The 19,501-nt window shown below is 39.6% G+C and overlaps 1 protein-coding gene across 2 annotated transcripts in view; it reads right to left on the bottom strand.

Annotated features, from left to right (window-relative positions):
- LOC140200380 (lysine-specific demethylase 3B-like) overlaps positions 1-19,501 on the bottom strand; it is a 132,685-nt gene that overhangs the window by 73,754 nt on the left and 39,430 nt on the right. For both annotated transcript variants that reach the window (XM_072263634.1, XM_072263635.1), the window contains exons 7-9: positions 18,977-19,073; positions 17,446-18,209; positions 5,891-6,009 (exon numbers count right to left, since the gene is read on the bottom strand). In XM_072263634.1, the coding sequence (XP_072119735.1) occupies positions 5,891-6,009; positions 17,446-18,209; positions 18,977-19,073 (980 nt within the window). The remainder of the gene's footprint in view (positions 1-5,890; positions 6,010-17,445; positions 18,210-18,976; positions 19,074-19,501) is intronic.

Here is a 19,501-nt window from a genome sequence, read left to right as displayed (position 1 = left end):
TAAAATGCCCAGCTTTTACATGCTCTCTATATTTTGTTCTAGCCTCCTTCAAGTGGGCTCAGCGGGCCACCACGTGGAATATGAATCCTCAGCTTGAAGTTATAAAGAGGAGTTTAAAAATACTTCTATGTTTAAAAAAAAGAACTGAACAACTCATAATATATCACGATATTTTATCTTTAAGGCTTGTTTTCAATTTTGCAGCAACACTATATTCTGAGCAAGTTCCAGAACAATATGGGGAAAGCATAAAAGACAACAGTGAACACATTCTACTTTTGTTATTCCAGAGGGCTTTTATCACCTCTGGTGGCAGGAAGCACAAATACAGTACAGTGGGTGGTCTCATCTTTTGAATAAAAAAACACGAAAGACTCAGCCACTTTCTGTAGCATAATAGGCAGACAAAAGAAATGTGAGGATCAAGGAAGGGTTCCGGTGACGTCATCATCCAGAATAGCAGCGTAAATCAACAGCTCCTCCGGAAAAACGCAGATTTTCCCCCGTTAATCCATCAAATACAAGAATGGGGAAAAAGAATGGAGATAAAAAAAAGCATCACTGCGGAGTCTATGGAAGAGAAAGGTGCAACTCACGGCTCTCCTACACGTGCTCGTGGTGCCGAAGCTGACGCAGGGAAAAATGCAGGCGAAGCGGCAAATACGATATGGATTCGGGAAGAGATAAGGGAAGTCCAAAAAGATATAAAACAGCAACTAAATTATATAAAGTCTGAGTTAGCCAACGTCAATCAGAAAATAGCAGTGGCAGAGACTCAAATTGAGAAGGTGGAAGATCGCGTGCAGAACGTGGAACAGTTACTAAGAAAGACGATAAACATATTAAATCAACAGGAAAGTAAATTGCTTGACCAGGAGGGAAGATCATGACGAAAAAATATCAGGATTTATAATGTTCCCGAAGGAGCGGAGGGGTTGTCGATGACGGACTTTGTAGAAAAGTTGTTGCGGGAGGCGCTGGAGATTCCCCCAACTATGGAGATTGAAATTGAGAGGATACATCGTTTGCTTGTCCCGCGGCCCTCCGGAGACAGAGGAAGTAAGCCGCGCTCAATAGTACTTAAATTCCTTTGATTCAAGAGCAAGGCGGAGATTCTACAAAGGGCCTGGAGTAAGAAGAGGGTGTTTTGGAACAGGAAGTTAATATATTTTGATCATGATTACCCCCTCCCCCCCCCAGCAGTCTTACAGAAACAGAAGGGATATTCGGAAGCGAAACGAATATTAAAGCAAGAAAAGATTAAATTCCAAACCCCGTACCTTGCTAAACTGAGAGTATTTTACGAAGGGGAGATACAGCTATATTAGACAGTGGAAGAGGCGACTACAGACATGAACAACAGAGGACTGCCCGTCAGCGTGGTCAAACCAAGGGAAAGTTTGGCTGAGTAGTTATCCCAATCTGTTGGCGAAATAGTAAGAGAACCGAGAAAGCAGGGGACGGGAGGAAAACGAAAGAAGGAGACTGTGGGTTCTCCGAAGACAGCCCTCACCTCCTCCAGAAGAGCCATAATGTTTGGCTAACTTTAAAAGTGCTGATAAACTAAATGGAAGCAAAAATAGACGGTGATATACCTATCTCAAGAAATATGTATTATAATCTGGATGTTATATTACTCAATTTACTTTATTCATTCACTCACTCCTTTTTCCCCACCTAAAGGGAAAATCACAGCGATATCTTCATATAAGAAAAAAAGGAATAAAACATTGGAGGAATTACAAAATAAGCTGAAGGAACTAAAAAAAAACACAAATTGAGTTTGGTACAGGACACACTAGAGGAAATTTAAAAAATTAGGAATGAAATTAATAGTTTGGCTGCACAAGAAATTAGAAAAAATTTAATGTTTCTGAAACAGAGACACTATGAAAGTGGATCTAAATCTATGAAAATACTGGCGGGAAACTGAAAAAAAAATAGCAGAAAATACAATTCACAGAATTAGGAATTCAAGAACAAAAGTGATAAAAAAAATAAGCTAAGTGAAATTCAAGAAGCTTTTGAAATGTTTTACAAAACTCTATATTCCAAAGTTCAAGGCTGAAACATAACCCAAATTGACACCTTTCTGAATTCTCTAGAGTTACCCACTTTAAGCAAAGAACAAAATAGAATGATGACTGCTAACATAAATGAAGTTGAACTAAAAACTGCAATTAGTAGGCCTAAATTAAGCAAGTCACCAGGATCAGATAGATATATGGCAGAGTGGTATAAAGAGTTTAGAAGTGAGTTAATTCCTGTTTTACTCCCCATACTGAACTGGGCTCTAAAAAAAAGGCGCAAATGCCACCCAGCTGGAAGGAGGCAATAATCTCAGCTATACCGAAAGAAGGCAAGGATAAAATGGAATGTGGGTCATTTAGACCAATATCTGCTCTTAATGTGGATTATAGATTATTTACCTCCGTCATGGCCAAAGGATTAGCAGAGTTTCTACCCACACTGATACACAATGATCAGACAGGTTTTACACAACGCCAAACACAAGACAATATACGAAGGACACTTCACATTATGGATCATATACAAAAAAATGAATTTGAAGCAATAGTGATAAGCGTGGATGCAGAAAGGGCATTTGATTCAGTTAATTGGAATTCTCTATACAGAGTTTTACATAGATTTGGTCTACATGACACAATTATTAAAACTATACAGGCATTATACGACAATCCCACTGCCAAGATTAAAATCAATGGATAATTATCTAATAGTTTTACCCTAGAAAAGGGGCACGAGACAGGGTTGTGCATGGTCACCACTACTCTTCGCATTATATCTGGAACCATTAGCTCAATACATCAGACAAAATGAAGATATCAAGGGAATTACTATTAAAGGGACAGAGCATAAATTGGCCTGTTACGCGGATGACATTTTGATCTATCTAGGGCAACCAACATACTCTTTACCTAAATTGATGCAATCCTTTGAACAATATGGCCAATTATCAGGATACAAGATCAACATAGATAAAACCCAACTACTTTCATATAACTATAGCCCACCAAGAGAAATTGAAAGTAGATATCCTTGGGCATGGCAAACAGAGTCTGTCAAATATTTGGGAAAGATTTGGCAAAATTATCAGAATGCAATTATCTGCCTATATATAAAAAAATTAAGGAAGATAAAACAAGATGGATCCTAATTCCTTTTCTTGGTCTCAGTTCAAGGATTGAACCTATTAAAATGAATATACTGCCCAGACTACTATATCTCTTTCAGATCCTACCAATAGAGATTAACCAAAATCAATTCAATGAATGGAACAAGATGCTATCAAGATATATATGAAAAAGGTAAAAGGCCTAGGGTTCATCTCAAAACTTTGCAATTAGCCAAGGAAAAGGGGGATGGGGCCTACCTTCTCTTAGAGATTATTATTTTGCAGCACAGTTGAGAGCTGTGATATGCTCAATGGAAAAAGATTGAGGGGAGGATACTTTCCATCCCCATACAGGCAATTTTGGCTGATAACAACCTACAAAGTTACATAAATACTATTGATAACCTGTGGGTGAAATGGACTCTTAAAATATGGAAAACTATTATAAAAGAATGTAAACTAGAGAGAGACATTGCAATTCTTAAATGGTGTGCATATGACTTGGATTTTACGCCAAATAAACTGGATGCTAGATTTAAAGACTGGACAGCTAAAGGAATAACAGTTCTTTGCAATATAATGAAAGAAGGAACACTGCTCAGTTTTGAAATGCTCAAAGAGAAACACTTACTAGAAAAACAAGACTTTTACCAGTATTTACAGATGCAACAGTATGTTAATAGGATGGTTAAAAACATAACCAAGGCAAGTACATATCTGATAGAGTCCGGGGTTGGCTGCTATGCACCTCCATCTTCTTCGATCTTGCGACAGCACCCAGTACAGCCTCTCCTCCAGTTTGTTCTCACTGGCCACCTTGGCACTGCCCGCCGCCACCCCACCGAACTCAAGCCCGAGGCCGTGTCGGCCTCCAGCTGTGGCCGCTTCTTCGAGCTTGGCCCTTCCTTAGGCGGAGGCCTTGGGCAGGTCCAGGCACACGGTGCAGCGCCAAAGTTCATCATGTCTCTTCTAACTAGCATATGATTCGTAGATACGTGGTGAGACTTTAATCTCTTCCACGGAAGATGGCCGTTGGCTCACAAGGAGCTCATCCGCCCTTAGTCTGGTGAGGAAGGTGTGACGACACCCAGCAGGACTCATAAAAATAAGATCTGACAAAGTCCGGTGGGGGAGCTGGCTCAAGTCGCCAACCACTTGACCGTGGCTCCTGGCCGAGCGCCCGGGCGCCCACCCCCTGCCAAATCTGTCCAAGCGTCCGGCGCCCGACCGAAAACCATATATTTTGGGTATATACTTCAAAAATGGTTGAAAAGAGATAAATATTTAATGAATGTACTGCTGGTGGCTGGTAAAAAGACCCTTACCAGGAAATGGTTATCACAGGAGAGCCCAACTTTAAATGTATGGATGGAAGTTACAATGGACATTTACAAAATGAAGAAGATAACAGCATCTGTTAATCGTAAGTTGGAATAATTTTGTTCATACTGGGAAAAATGGTTTAACTACATAACACCTCATAGGCCTGATTTTATTCTCACAAGTCAATGAATATGTTGTTAAAAAATCACTCCCCACTTTGTACATAGTTTTCTTCTTTTGCTTGTTCTTTCTTTCCTCTCCTTTCTATAAGTGTGTACCTCAGATAAATATTATGTGGAGATTTGTGACAAATATGACTATATGATATATATGTACAGTATCTGAAATACATCTTATGGAAAGTTTTGTTTGATGATGAACTTCAATAAAAAATAAATTACAAAACAAAGAAATGTGAGGATCAGTGAAATTAAAAAGCAATAGTGTGTATCAAACTCCTCCCTGTCCTTGGAGACAAGAGAATGGAGTTACAGGAATCTGTAGCAAGAAAATAAACTGCTTAAAGAACTCAGTGGGGGGGGGGGGGGGGAAGAGGTAGAATTGCCAACGTTTCAGGTCAAAACCCTGCATCAGGACCTTCCTTCCCCCCCTCGTCTACCTCACAGGTACTGCTTGACCATTTTAGTTCCTCCCACTGATTAACTGTCAGCTATTCTTCCCTACCTTTTCTACGTATTACTGGAAATGTTTTAACAAAACCTTTTTACTTGGATATAGTAATTTTAATGAAAAATCAACCATAATTGGAACAGCAGTGGTGGTGCAGGTACATAGAACAGAGAACAGAATTGCAGACTACATGCTCTTCAGCCCAAGAGGCCATGCCAACCTTTAAGATCAATATAACCCTTCCCTATCACATAGCCCTCCATTTATCCTGTATCCATGTACCTACCCAAGAGACTCTTAAACGTTCCTTATGTAGCTGCCTCTACCACCACTCCTGGCAGTGTGTTCAGGCTTCAACCGCTCTGTGTAAAAATAATTATACCTCCATATCTCCTTGATACATTCTTCCAATCACCTTAAAAGTATGGCTTCTTATATTACCCATTTCCACCCTGGCTGTCTATCTATGCCTCTTATCATCTTGTACACCTCATCAGGTCACCTCTCATTCTGTTCTGCTCCAAAGAGAGAAGCCCTAGCCCTAGCAGTGAAACTGCTTCACCTTCAGTTGCCCACATTTAGTTCTGATATTCAGTGTTGTCCTTGTTACATTTGCAAACTCACTCTCTGATCATATGGGTTTCCCAATGATGTTCTGCTTTGCTCCCACACAGTAAAGAAATGTTGCTGTTCAATTTATAAAATTAGAAGAGAACTACAAAAGAACGTAGCACACACCATACAGGAAAGAACATCAACAAGCTCGAAACAAAACTGTATCTAATAGGAGGTTTTCCTTACCCCTTAGCAGTACTGCATGCCACTGTCTGCTGCCCTGTTGAAGACTCCAATGAAGCATTTCCCAAAGAATTTTCTGATCCAAGTGCAGCTGAACTGGACACCTGCAGGCTTTTACTTCCCTGAAATAAAATTTGAAATTTAACAAAGAAATTTTTATACCTTTCAATCTTATGAACTTTTCTAAAAATATCTCCAAATTTTCCTTTTTTATTTGAGGCCCATAACCTCACTTGACTGAGATGGACTTGGATTTTGCCCTGTACTATATCTTGCACTTCTAGTATGATCTATTATGAACTTTTATCTACCCTTGTTAAATTGTCCAGAAATACAAACCCGATCCCCACAGGATGGGATAAATTTTTTTTGAAAGAAACTGCGTTCATTATAGTTGAAGATATTTTATGTTGGTTCTTGCGATACCACCTATTTCAAGAAACCACTGCTGCAGTAAACCAGGAACATTATAAGCCAAAATTTCAGCCTGCCATCCTCCACAAAGAGTCTTGATTGATATTTCAACTGCTTGCATAGCAAATTGTCTAATTAAATATCATTCCAATTTTAGATTTGACTGATAACATAATTACTGATGTTCGGGTCCAATACTGATTACAAGGTACCAGTCAACTGGCTTAAATCCAATATACTGAAAATATTGTTTACTATTCTTTACAGTAGAACCTAAATTGAGTCAAGTGGCTGCTTTAGCAAACACTTCCACCACCTTCACAACTAGTCTTCTATACTATTCAATTGAAAACCCAGATTAAAAAGACATTTTTTCCTCATTGATAATACAGCTTCTCGACCATAAAACATTTAAGATTATTTGTCATGTGTACACTGAAACAGTGAAATGCATTGTTGCATTAACAACCAATGCATTAACAACCAACGAGGGTGTGCTGGGGGTGGCATACATTCCACAGATATAGAAGAATTAGGCCATTCGATCATGGCTGATTTATTTTTTTCTTCCTACTTCATTTTCCTGCCTTTTCCCATATCCTTTGACTCCCTTACTAATCAAGCACCTATGTGCATCCTCTTCAAATATACCAAATGACTTGGTCTCCACAGCCATCAGTGGCAATGAATTCCACAGATTTACCATCCTCAGGCTAATGAGCTTCCAAGTACCCCGAAAGTCTCATCCTTAAATTGGGATTAAGGATGAGCTTTTCGGGATACTTGGAGGGACATGATAAAATAAGCTGAAGACAGCATGGTTTCCTTAAGGGGAACTGTGCATTCCTAAGTCATGTCCGGTTTATTAGCCCATAATTTCCTGTCTTTTCCATTCCTCCCTTAAAGACTGGAGTGACATTTTCAATTTTCCAGTCCTCCAGACACATTCCAGAATCTACAGATGCCTCCACAATCTCTTCAGCTACCTCTTTCAGAACTCTAGGATGTAGTGACCTGACCAAAATACTTTAGTAACCTAAAAAGCATAACTGCAGCTTTCGTTTATTTTATTGTGGCTCTTAGTATTTGGTACTATCAGTGAAGGGGTTGGAGAAGAATCCAGTTGGCTAAGTAGTGAAAGCTCAGAAAGGAGACATTAAATGAATTTTCCATTCACACTTTGGCAATATAGTTTATTTTCAGAATTCATTCTTGCCCATGTACCGACACACTTCAGTTATTCAGACAAGGTTCCTGATGAGTTAAATTGCAAAAAGTTTTTCAATTATCTAATCTGCCAATATCATTTTATAGGACAACAACTTGGGAAAAAAAATCTATAGAATTCTTAAGAATTGATAGTGAGCTCTACAATGAGATTTTTAGATAAATCATCAAATATTTGGGCAAATTAAGTTTTAAGGAACATGTTAAAAAGGGATTAGACAGTGTAGTCATCATCATCAGGTGCCATGCCCAACTTGAGCTTTGATTGCCATGGCCCACAAACTGCTGTTTCGGGTCAAGCCTTACAGTATTCTATATTATCAAGGTCCAACAGTGTCTTGCAATCATAATACAAATCCCCAAAATAATCACTCACACTGCACATCTTCTAATGGTACACAAGTCCAGATGTTCCGTGTTGAACTTGATGAGACAAATTCAACACAGAAGAAAACATGCAAGTCAAACCTGGTGGTGTTGGAGGGACTTCCAGTAGAGCTCATGGAGTGAAGTCGTGTTCTTGACTCGCTCCATTACCTCTGAGTTTTTCTTCTTATGATCAGCTATATTTTAATTAACCAAACCTGGTGGTGTTTTGGTTGAGATGTGATCGGCAGAAAGGACAGAGGAAAATTAATAGATATGGTGTATTTAAATTTTCAAAAGAACTCTGATTAAGTCTCATTTAAGAGATCAATGTGCAGAATTAAAGCATTTGGGACTGGGGTTAATATAACAGATAAAAAATTGGTTGATAGACAGGAGATAGGCAACAGGAAGAATAAATGTGGCATTTTCAGGTTGATCATACAAAACACAACTACTCATGATATACAGCAATGATTTTGGCGAGGACAAAGAAGGTAATATTTCTATCCTTGCCAGCAATATAAAAACTGTGAGATTGTGAGTTATGTCGAGGGTGCAGAGAGTTTCAAGGTGATTTAAACAAGATGAATGAGTAAATACAAGGCAGTAGAAAGTGGATAAATGTGAATCCAGAGGTAAAAAGGCAGATTGGGAATGTTGATCTACAAAAAATTCAAGGTGCCCCTTTACACCAGTCACTGAAAGCAAACGTGTAAATGTTGCAAACAGTGAACAAGGCAATGGTATGCTGGTCTGAATGAGGTTTAAATGTAAGGAACAAGGCAAGTTGCAAGACTGAAGTGTGTAGTTCTGGTTTTCTCACCCAAGGAAACATCAAGTTTTCCATAAAGAGCGAGAATTGTGATTTCTAGGATAATCAGTATTGTGCGAGAAGAAATTGTGTTGGCCAAACCTGATCTTACTAGAGCATGGGAAAATTGTTATGCAAATAAAGAGACTGAATGTGGAAGAATGTTGGGGTAAGAGTGGGGAGAAATTCAAAATAAGGGTTTGATGCCTCAGGATACATGATAAAATATATTGGACTGAGTCAAGAATAATTTTTTTCACTCAATGAGTATGGTCCATCAGAGGTGCTGGTGCAGGCCAATTGCCTGAATGTATTTACAGAGGCAGACAGATTTTTAAAACACAAAATGCATTCAAGGTATATTAATGACCTTTCTCCTTATTTCCCTTATTGTCAAAAAACACCAAGCTCTTACTTAAATATACTATTTAATGAAAAACTAAGAATGAAGCTAAACCCCAAGGATACTCCAGTCTATCTTTTAAGAAGTGAAATTAAGTCATACTAGTTGCATATGCATAACCTATTTATTAATATCTGATGTTGTGTAACCTAGTTTGCTGTGAATGGTCCTTTTGAATTTCAGTTGCATAATCTCATGACGCGGGTTGAGGGAGTTCCAGTAAGCAGGCAACTACAGTTCCTATAAAAAACTCACTTGGAAGTTTTAATATATTACTGTTTTACAACGCTGAATCACAATGGATTTAATTTAGCTTTTTTGACACTGATCAACAGAAAAAAATCTTACATATCAAAATGAAAACACATCTCTACAAAGTGTTTAAATTAATTACAAATGTAAAACAAAATAATTGATTGTATAAGTATTCATCCTCCCCCCCATTAATATGACACACCATATCGTCACTGGTGAAGCCGATTGGTTTCAGAAGTCACACAATTAATTACATGGAGATCAGTTTTGGAGACCTGTGTGCAGTCAACGTGTTTCAAATAATTGTAGTAAAATACACCTGTGTCTGGAAGGTCCAACTGCTGGTGAGTCAGTATCCTGGCAAAAACTACACCATGTAGACAAAAGAACATTCCAAGTAACTCTGTGAAAAGGTTATTGAAAAGCACAAGTCAGGAGATGGATACAAGAAAATTTCCAAGTCACTGAACATTCCTTGGAGTACAGTTAAGTCAATCATCAAGAAATGGAAAGAATATGACACAGCTGTAAATCTGTCTCGAGCAGGCCAGCCTCAAAAACTGAGTGACCATGCAAGAAGGGGATTAGTAAAGGAGGCCACCAAGAGACTGATGACAACTTTGGAGGAGTTGCACGCTTCAGTGGTTGAGATGGGAGAGACTGCACACACAACTGTTGCCTGGGTGCTTCACCAATTGGAGAGTGGCAAAGAGAAAGCCCACTGTTGAAAAAAATTCATATGAAATCTCGGCTGGAATTTGCCAGAGGCACGTGGGAGACTCTGAAGTTAGCTGGAAGAAGGTTCTATGGTCTGACGAAACCAAACTTGAGCTTTTTGTCCAATAGACTAAGCGCTATATTTAGCGTAAGCCAAACACCGCACATCATCAAAAACATGCCGTTCCTACCATGTACTGTAAGGCATGGTAGTGGTTGCATCATGCTGTGAGGATGCCTCACTGTAGCAGATCCTGGAAGGCTTGTGAAGGTAGAGGGTAAGATGAATGCAGCAAAATACAGGGAAATCCTGAGGGAAATCTGATGCAGTCTGCAAGAGAACTGCGACTTGGGAGAAGATTTGTTTTTCAGCAAGACAGTGACTTCCAGCATAAGGCCAAAGCCACACAGGAATGGCTAAAAAACAAAGTTATGTCCTGGAGTGGTCAAGTCAGAGTCCAGACCTTAACCCAATTGAGAATTTGTGGCTGGAGTTGAAAAGGGCTGTTCACTTACAATCCCTATGCAATCTGACAGAGCTTGAGCAGTTTTGCAAAGAATGGGGAAAATTTGCAGTGTCCATATGTGCAAAGCTGATAGAGACCTATCCACACAGACTCAAAGCTGTAATTGCTGCCAAAGGTGCATCCACTAAGTACTGGCTTGAAGGTGGTGAATACTTATGCAATCAACTATTTTGTTTTTTATATTTATAATTAATTTAGATTACTTTGTAGAGATCAGTTTTCACTTTGACGTGAAAGAATATTTTTCTGTTTATCAGTGTCAAAATAAAGTCAAATTACATCCACTGTGATTCATTGTTGTAAAACGATAAAATATGAAAGCTTCCAAAGGGGATGAATACTTTTTATATGCACTGTAATTGCTTTATTTATAGTCAAAGAATCCACGCTATTGCCAAATTAGAGAAGAAACCTACTACAGAAAAAAGGGGAACTGAACATTCAGTTGTTATGTATGGACAGATAACTGAAGGTCTGAGTTCTTATTTAAGTATTCCAACCAAAAAAGATTAGTGAAGAAATCAGAACAAACTATATCATCTGTGCTGAGTCTAATGGAATCTAAAGGGAAAGGGGTAAGATCCAGAGAATGCCTGAGAAAAAGGAGAAAACTGGATGGACATTAGCAGTTGTAGTACAATCAAGAAAGAGAGAACATGTTCAGTCAGAAAACCAGCATGATCTTTGGACTGTAAAAGAAATAAAAAGATCAGGTGTATACGTCAACTGGACAAGTGAAAAAGGAAAAGGAGAACTGTGACAAAAAGCCAACACAAAAAAATCTAAAGAACAAATCTGTGTGTTAGTTGAACAAGTGAGAAAGCAGCTCCCCTCCATCACCACCCTCCTCTGTCTGTCCAAACTAATTCTTACCCAACAGTTTCTCCTTCAGCTCTTCCCATTTTCTCCACACCAAAGGTGTAGGTGTTGGCACTCGCAAGGCTCCACCTATGTCTGTCTTTTCATTGGCTACATGGAACAGCCTATTTCCATGCTTACACTGGTAATGCTCTCCAACCTATCTTCTGCTACACTGACAACTGTACTCATGCTGCTTCCTGTACTCATGCTGAGCTTGTCATTATCATTGACTTTGTCTCCAACTTTCACCCTGACCTCAAATTTACTTGGTCCATCTCTGATGGTTCTCCGTTCCCTTTCTCAATCTCTGTCTCCATCTCTGGAGACAGACTATCCCCCGACATCTTTTACAAGCCTACTGACTCTCACACAAATGGCAACGGATATTATGAAAGAAGAGGAGATTTTTTTCTCATCAATCTGCTGTACCTGAGAACATTGAGAGGTGGTCCAAAGAGATTCCAAATCCTAAAAAAGGCTTGAGGAACTGGGTTGAACTTCTGCATATTGAGAATATATATAACCTGCACCTCTATGATAGCATCCATATTTTAGTCACTATGTTGTCTTCTCGTCAAGTCAAAAAGCTGACATATAGAATTGGTAATGACATGGGGATGATATGTAAAATCAGCAGGTGATTAGAATGCCATTAAGCTGTAATTGAATGAACAGACCCCAACACAAACACACTGGAGAAAGGTAGTCAGGTACAAGCAAAAGTATTTTGAGGGCATCCTTGAAAATGAGGAATGCTTCAAAACAGTGTGGTTGAACTATTCAGGAGTACCAATATAAAACTAAGATGACAGAGGGGTCTGATTCTGGTCCACTGAAGTCAACCTTTATTGATGGCCTGAAACCAGACATGGCCAGAATGGTCAGAATGAATCGAAAACTTCATACAGTGAGTCTGTTGGTACTGCTACACAAGTGGAACAAGACAAGGAAGTTTACAGGTGGAACTACCCACTGACCAAAGAAAAAAAGAACTAAGTCCCTGAAGAAGCATGTCACTAATGTGGTAAAATGGGTAAGCCAGGAAACAAAGGTCAACAGAAACAGGCTCAAGCATCTGCTCCACCAATATTGGAAAACTGTGACCTGATGTATGGTTTTAGTAAATAACTACTGATCAACAAAAGCAACACTCTGACGTAATCAAATAATTTCAAAGTCAAAAAATGACTAACTCCTTCCTGCAGCCCTTGCTTGCCTTAGGGTGCAAAAAAAAACTGATTGTCTATTGACACTACCAATTTAAGATAGATGTGCTGAATTCTTATTAGATACTGGAGATAAGCTAGTGTGTATAACCAGAAACAGATTTGTTTATTTATTACATGTACATTGAAACATGTTGTGAAAGGCATCATTTACATTAACAACCAAAACAAATTAAGGATGTGCTGGGGGAGGCCCACAAGTGACACCACACGTTCTGACACCAACAATGCTTTTCTACAATGTTCAACAAAACAACACAAGCAACAACAGAACACCAGCAAAACAAGCCCCTTTTCTCCCTCCCACCCACACAGACAGTCCTCCAACCCCAGAACAGGCCACCTCTGGGCCTCTGGTGGACTTGCCAATGACAGGACCCTGAACTCCAGACTCACTGATGACAGTACCCAAACTCCAGACTCGCTGACTTGCATAGCTGGGGAGTCACCGACCCTTGTGCTTCTGCCCGCATGGATTTCCAATTGCAGGACCTAATGACTGAGGGGACTTGCTGATGTGGGGATGGGGGGGGGGGGGGGCCATGAGACCTCACCTCGCCAATCTTCATCCACATCGCTTGCCAACCCAGCATCCATCCATGCCATGTTCTTTTGTCACAAGTCCACTTCGCAGGCCTTCTAACAGAGTGAAGGACTAGACTTGAACCTGACCTCTCACTCCTTTGCATCCCTGTCCCCAAACTCTTAACATGACCTCCAACTCCTCTCCTGTCCCTAAAACCATCCCTTATGAACCTAAAACACAATTAAGTTTGAGCCACAAACTCCAGGGAGACTGCAGCTCAGTGGCATCTTGACCAAAAGTCTAAAGTACCACTGACCAATATTCACAAATGTGTTTATGATGGTGGAGCATAGGAATTTGTTCCAACCAAACCAAACCAGCTGAAGTACTGCTTGGTCCTCATCTACAAAATATATGATTTCAGGTGGGAGACATCTCACAACTTCTCCTTGGAATGGATGTAATGTTTACTCCAAACTCCACCCTTGAGTTTGTGAAGGGCGAAGTTGCCTGGAACTTTTTGCAGTTGGTCAAATCTGAATGAACAAATCACCCAATATAGTCAAAAGACAAAAATAACTGTGGCCTGCTAGAAATGGAGCTCCCATGTACTAAGTAGTATCTTGTTAGCAGAACGTTTGAAGAAATGAGGAATTTTAGATTAGATTAGATTATGAGGACACTCAGTCCTCGCTTATCATCATTTAGAAATGCATGCATTAAAAAATGATACAATGTTCTTCCAGAAAGGTATCACAGAAACACAGGACAAACCAAGACTAAAACTGACAAAACCACATAATTATAGCATATAGTTACAACAGTGCAAAGCAATACCGTAATTTGATAAAGAGCAGACCATGGCCACAGTAAAAAAAAGTCTCAAGTCCCGATAGCCCTATCATCTCACACAGACGGTAGAAGGGAGAAACTCTCCGTCTCCAAGCGCCGCAAACTTGCCGATGCATTGGAAGCAACCGACTGCAGCCGACTCTGAGTCCATCAGAAAACTTCGAGCCTCCGACCAGCCCTCCGACACTGAGCAACTATCTCTGCCGAGCGCTTCAACCCCGCCCCGACCGCCAAGCAACAAGCAAAGCCAAGAACTCGGGGCCTTCCCCTCCGGAGACTCTGGATCACACAGTAGTAGCAGCAGCGAAACAGGCATTTCAGAAGTTTCACCAGATGTTCCTCCGTGCTCTCACGTCTGTCTCCATCAAATCAGGATTGTGCACGGCACCCTACTTGACAGATAACAGATATCATTCACTGGAGTGGCTGCTGCAAGCTGCGTCGCGCCATCTTCTCCTCCCCCAATGTACAGAATTTTTGTCAAAACTCACAGCTTGGCCTATTATGAAAGCAAATGGCACCTGAAGACTAACAACGGATTATAGGGCTATCAATCAAAGTACTGACAAGTTAACCCTTCTACTGGCAAACCATCAGCCATTTTCAATGCAATAAACTGGTCACATAAGTGGATTACAGTTACTGACAGGGCCAATTGGTTCTGGTCTATACTCCTAGCACCTGAATGCCAACTATGGTTGGCTTTCACAGTCAATGGACAACAATACCAATGGACAAGACTACCAGAAGGGTTCCACAACAGCCTAAACACCTACCATTTAGCCCCAAGAAAACTTCGGAGAGACTTACTTGATTAAACCATCAGAAATATGTGGATGATGTCCTGATTGCAACTTGCACTGTAGACCAGCATTAATGTGATATACTATCCATTAATGTGATTACTTATCCAACAAGGGCCATAAAGCAAGCTTGGACAAGGCACAATTGCAATAAAAACCCAAGTAATTTACTGGGACAAAGAATTCCTCAAGGTAAACAGGAAATCATCAAGGACTGCATGAAGGCTATCAAATCAATAAAATCATCTGGAACAGTTAAGTTCCAGATGACTGGTCACTGGTCACCCTAATCACTTCTGGGTAACTTTAATTGAACATGGGTCAATTCATACTGTGAAATTGCATAACCACTCAACAATTTGAAGGGCAACAAGTATTCAGATGACCCTATGACTCTCACTGAAGAACAATTGAAGTGTTTCAAATTCTACAGACAATATTATGCACAGCATCATCATTAGGACTCCAACATGGGTAAACCGTTTGCTCTGAATATCAATGAGAAATGCCGGCCCATAACAGCAGTCTCAACTTGACACATGGGAGATGAACAGCATCCTGTTGGATATTGTTTTGACAAATTAGATGATGTAGCACTAGGATGGGGTTCTCGTTAGCGAGCATTGCAAGCAGTGTACCTGGTAATCATGCTGTTTCCAGTACTGTGTTCAATCAAGACTTGAATGTCTGATGTCTTCACCTTATACACATTCTGACAATGAATAGGGCTTCCCAAGTAACAGCTGCTTGTTGGCCCAGATGGTCCACTATTCTTGAGGCACCCAACATCTTCATCCAGCAAGTGAGTTCAGATTATGACCGTGGTTGTGCAAGTATAATAACATGCTAAGAAGATGCAAGCCACCACAAAGAAATGTCCTCACGGAACCCAGATTTGATTCTGTTCACAGATGGATCCTCGATGGTTGAAGGAGTTAGAATGGCTGAATAGATTTACTCTCTCTGAAAACGAAGTGCTGGCGTCAGGAAATATAGCTCCCGGCTGCCTGTAAGCAGGCAAACTTCAAGGTGTATAATTTATACCTTCTTTGATAATAAATGTGCTTTGAATCTTGGCACCTCCGCACAACAGGCAGAACTGAAAGCTCTGAATGAAGCCTGTAAGATGACAGACTAAAGATCAGCTAACATCTACACAGATTCCCCAATTACTTTTGGTGTGTTGGAATTTAATGGAGACAATGGGAATTTCTTATAGCTGTAGGAACCCCTATCAATTATGGCCAGTTGGTACAATAATTAATGGATGTTACACAATTGCTGCCAGTAGTGGTAGTATTAAAATGAAAAAGCATTTTGTATTGGACACATTTGAAAGCCCTGGAAATGTAATAGCAGAAGAGGAAACAAAAAGGAATAAAAGTAATAAGTAAAGTGAATCTGACAACTAAAGCTGTGGGAACAAACTTGAACTCTCCACCAGAAAAACATGCAGGATATTTGAGAAATGCAAGATCATTGCTTTGACAAAGAGAAGTGGTCCTGGATGGAGAATGGCGGGAAATTAAACAACTATGGAGCATGGAGATATGGTACTAGTCACAGACTGTAGTCCCAACCACATTACTTCCATATCAGGTACAACAGATAAATTCCCTAGGATATACTGGAGTAGAAAAAATGACCAGTAGATTCTCCCAATGATGCTGAAATCCAAAGATCAGATCACAACCCCAACAAACATTGGAAAGGTGCATAACACGCCAGGAGAAGGATTCCCGGAGCAGCAAAAAAGTTACAATTAAGTGCATTGGCCCCACCTGAGCCAAATTTTTGTAACTAAGTGGATTACATTACGTTATTAAAAAATCCCAAGGATACTCGAATATACTGGTAACAATGGACAACTTGTCAAGGTTGATAGAGGCTAATATAGCACGGACATCCACTACCCAGACAGACAGCAAAAATTCTGATCAAGATACATTCCTATATCTGGATCGCCATGTCACGTTGACTCTGACCAAGGGACACTTCACTGGAACTGTGTCAGGCATTATGCCAACTGATAAATATCAAATGATCCTTCTGCTATCTACATCATCCAGAATCATCATCAGGACACACCTCAGAATGCTCACCAGTGTTATACATTCCTGTAGACATTACAAACATGCACTCTTCCTTAAATGATTTTCAACATTACCATCCAACAATGACAGCTTTACATCCTTGGTTCACCACTTTCAAGGAAACGACTGTGCCCCGGTACATGTACTTCAATGAACATTTAAGAAAACATCAGTAACCATAAGACTTGCACCTCATTCTTGACTTCCAAAGAATCCTCTGGACAGTATCATCTCTAGATCTAACAACACCTTACCTTTGTGACTAATGTGTGTGGGTATGAATCCAAAGAGTCACTATAATCAGTCTATATTTGGAGCAAACAAACCAGGAATGGGCTAGCAAAAATAATCTCCAGGAAACCCGGAATTTTGCTTGGAAACTTTCTCTAAATTATTGACTATCAGTCAAACATTCATCGATTCCAAATGATCAATGAAAGATACTGTAAACCTCAACTATCAATAGGTACTCACATCAAAATTGTGTGCCTCATTGGGGCTTGTGAAAGACTGATGAGAGTCGAATACCCGCAAAGTGGACTGCAGCCTATCTTGGGATGCTGGGAAGTTGTTTGGGTTCACCAGAGTGCATGTGGGACTTTCATTTTTGGATTCAGGCATTATATTCTGTGACCGTTGTTGGGATAATGAATTAATAGCAAAGTTTTCTTTCATCCCATGTTCAGGTAATCCAGTTCCCATAAAAGCTTTCTTATCTGTATTTGTTGAATCTTGGGCAAAATTTGTAGGCTCCACAATCGGTACATCAGAAACTTTGCCAGAGTCAGTAGTTGGCAAACTCTTTTTGCTCTGAGGATTCAAAGAATCTGCGTTAGAAAATTGCACTCCACTTAGCCTAGCTACAGCACCACCAGCAGCAGCAATTGGCACAAAAGGCTTCCCATGTATTGGTTCATCCTGGACAACTAAGGTCCTGCCATTCTCTTTGGTATACGTGGCATAGCGCAAGCCTGCTTGTGGCTGAGGTACAAAACGTGATCGATCTGAAGCACTGTCAGCATTTCCCCAAGACAAATCCCCAATTCTCTTGGAGTCAAAGTTTCCTTGTTCCACATCAGGGATGTCGTTCTTTGGCAGACTGGGGCCATTGCCTCCAGCACCCAATGTACAAACACTGTTGTCAGACTCCAATTCTTCTTTGTCTTTCACTTTTTTTTGTACAGGTTGATTCTCTCCATCAGCTGCATTTTTTCTTCTACGACTATCTTTATTTTTATCTAAGGAGAACACACAAACTTTGTCATTATACACTTGCAACCGTACAACACCTCTGATTTAAATTAATCGCATAGACATTCTCAATGATTACATCAGTAACTGAAATTTTAAATACTAAAATGTGATATTCATTTCATTACTCAAACTTAATAACAGTATTTCAATATTACATTAATGCTTCCTCATATTAAATAATCTGTAAAATAAAGCAACTCTACTGCTTATCGACTTCAACTTCAGTTTTCATTGTATTTACTAACAACTACAAACATAAATAACTTACACAAATAGGAAAATTTTAAATGCCGAGGCAAAAAAAAATCCTAAAACTGAAGCCCCACAGTACTTTTGATGAGTACAAGACATACAATAAGTATAATTTAGAGGAAGGTGAGTAAATGCTAATTAAAACACTGGAGCTGTATTTTCCTGAATAATGACTACCAAAACACAGATTAAAAAAAAAACACAAGAGGGTCTACAGGACAACCAAATTTTTCTATCTTCACTGAGCACCTCATATATTTATATTAGTGATTATAGTAAATGTAATGGACAAAGAACATGAATCCCCATTTGTAAAATGTATTTCCTTTTTGGCCTCAGTTCCCTGTGTACATGCCAGTCTAGCAGGAGGTCCAAGCACAGGCAATTCAATAATATTGACGTAAAAGTCTTTTGGTTTGACAAGATGAATCCCACACGTTCCCTCACTCCAAAGCTTCCTAATGCTAGAACTGTTATTTTCAAGAGGATATTGTCTTACCATTCTCATCACCTTTACTTGGACTATAAGGTGGACTGCCCTCAGCCCCTTTCTTCCGTCTATTTCTGGAGTTTTGGGTAGCTTGCTTTTGAGGAACCTGTCAAAATTGAAAATTAACAATGGGCATACGCAAGGATTTTCTCTCTCAAAAATCTGTCAAGATAAATCACAAACAAATACAAGTACTAAATTGTCCAACAAGTTTCTTTACTGCAGGCTCCTTCGCATTTCCTCCAAATAAGGCCTACAGAGTTTTTGGGAAAAAAATCCTGTTATATAACTAATTATGCCAGGTTATTCTGCTTTCCATTTTAATTATTTTATTAAATAGCAAATCAGCATATTTATTACAATATATTGAATATAGAAGTGTTACATTTTTTAATGTATTCCCCATCACCTAAGCACAGTGTTTCTCAAACTTTTTTCTGCTTGTGGTCCATGTGTGACTCATTCAAGTCTTGTGGCCCCCCCCCACCCTCCGTAGTCTCCATTGTTGCTAAAGTTTTATTGAGTCCACAGTAC

This window comes from Mobula birostris, chromosome 7, assembly GCF_030028105.1.
Source record: "Mobula birostris isolate sMobBir1 chromosome 7, sMobBir1.hap1, whole genome shotgun sequence".
In the NCBI taxonomy this organism is placed as follows: domain Eukaryota; kingdom Metazoa; phylum Chordata; class Chondrichthyes; order Myliobatiformes; family Myliobatidae; genus Mobula; species Mobula birostris.
The sequence above is the reverse complement of the archived record's forward strand: the minus strand, read 5'-3'. Positions and strand labels throughout refer to the sequence as shown.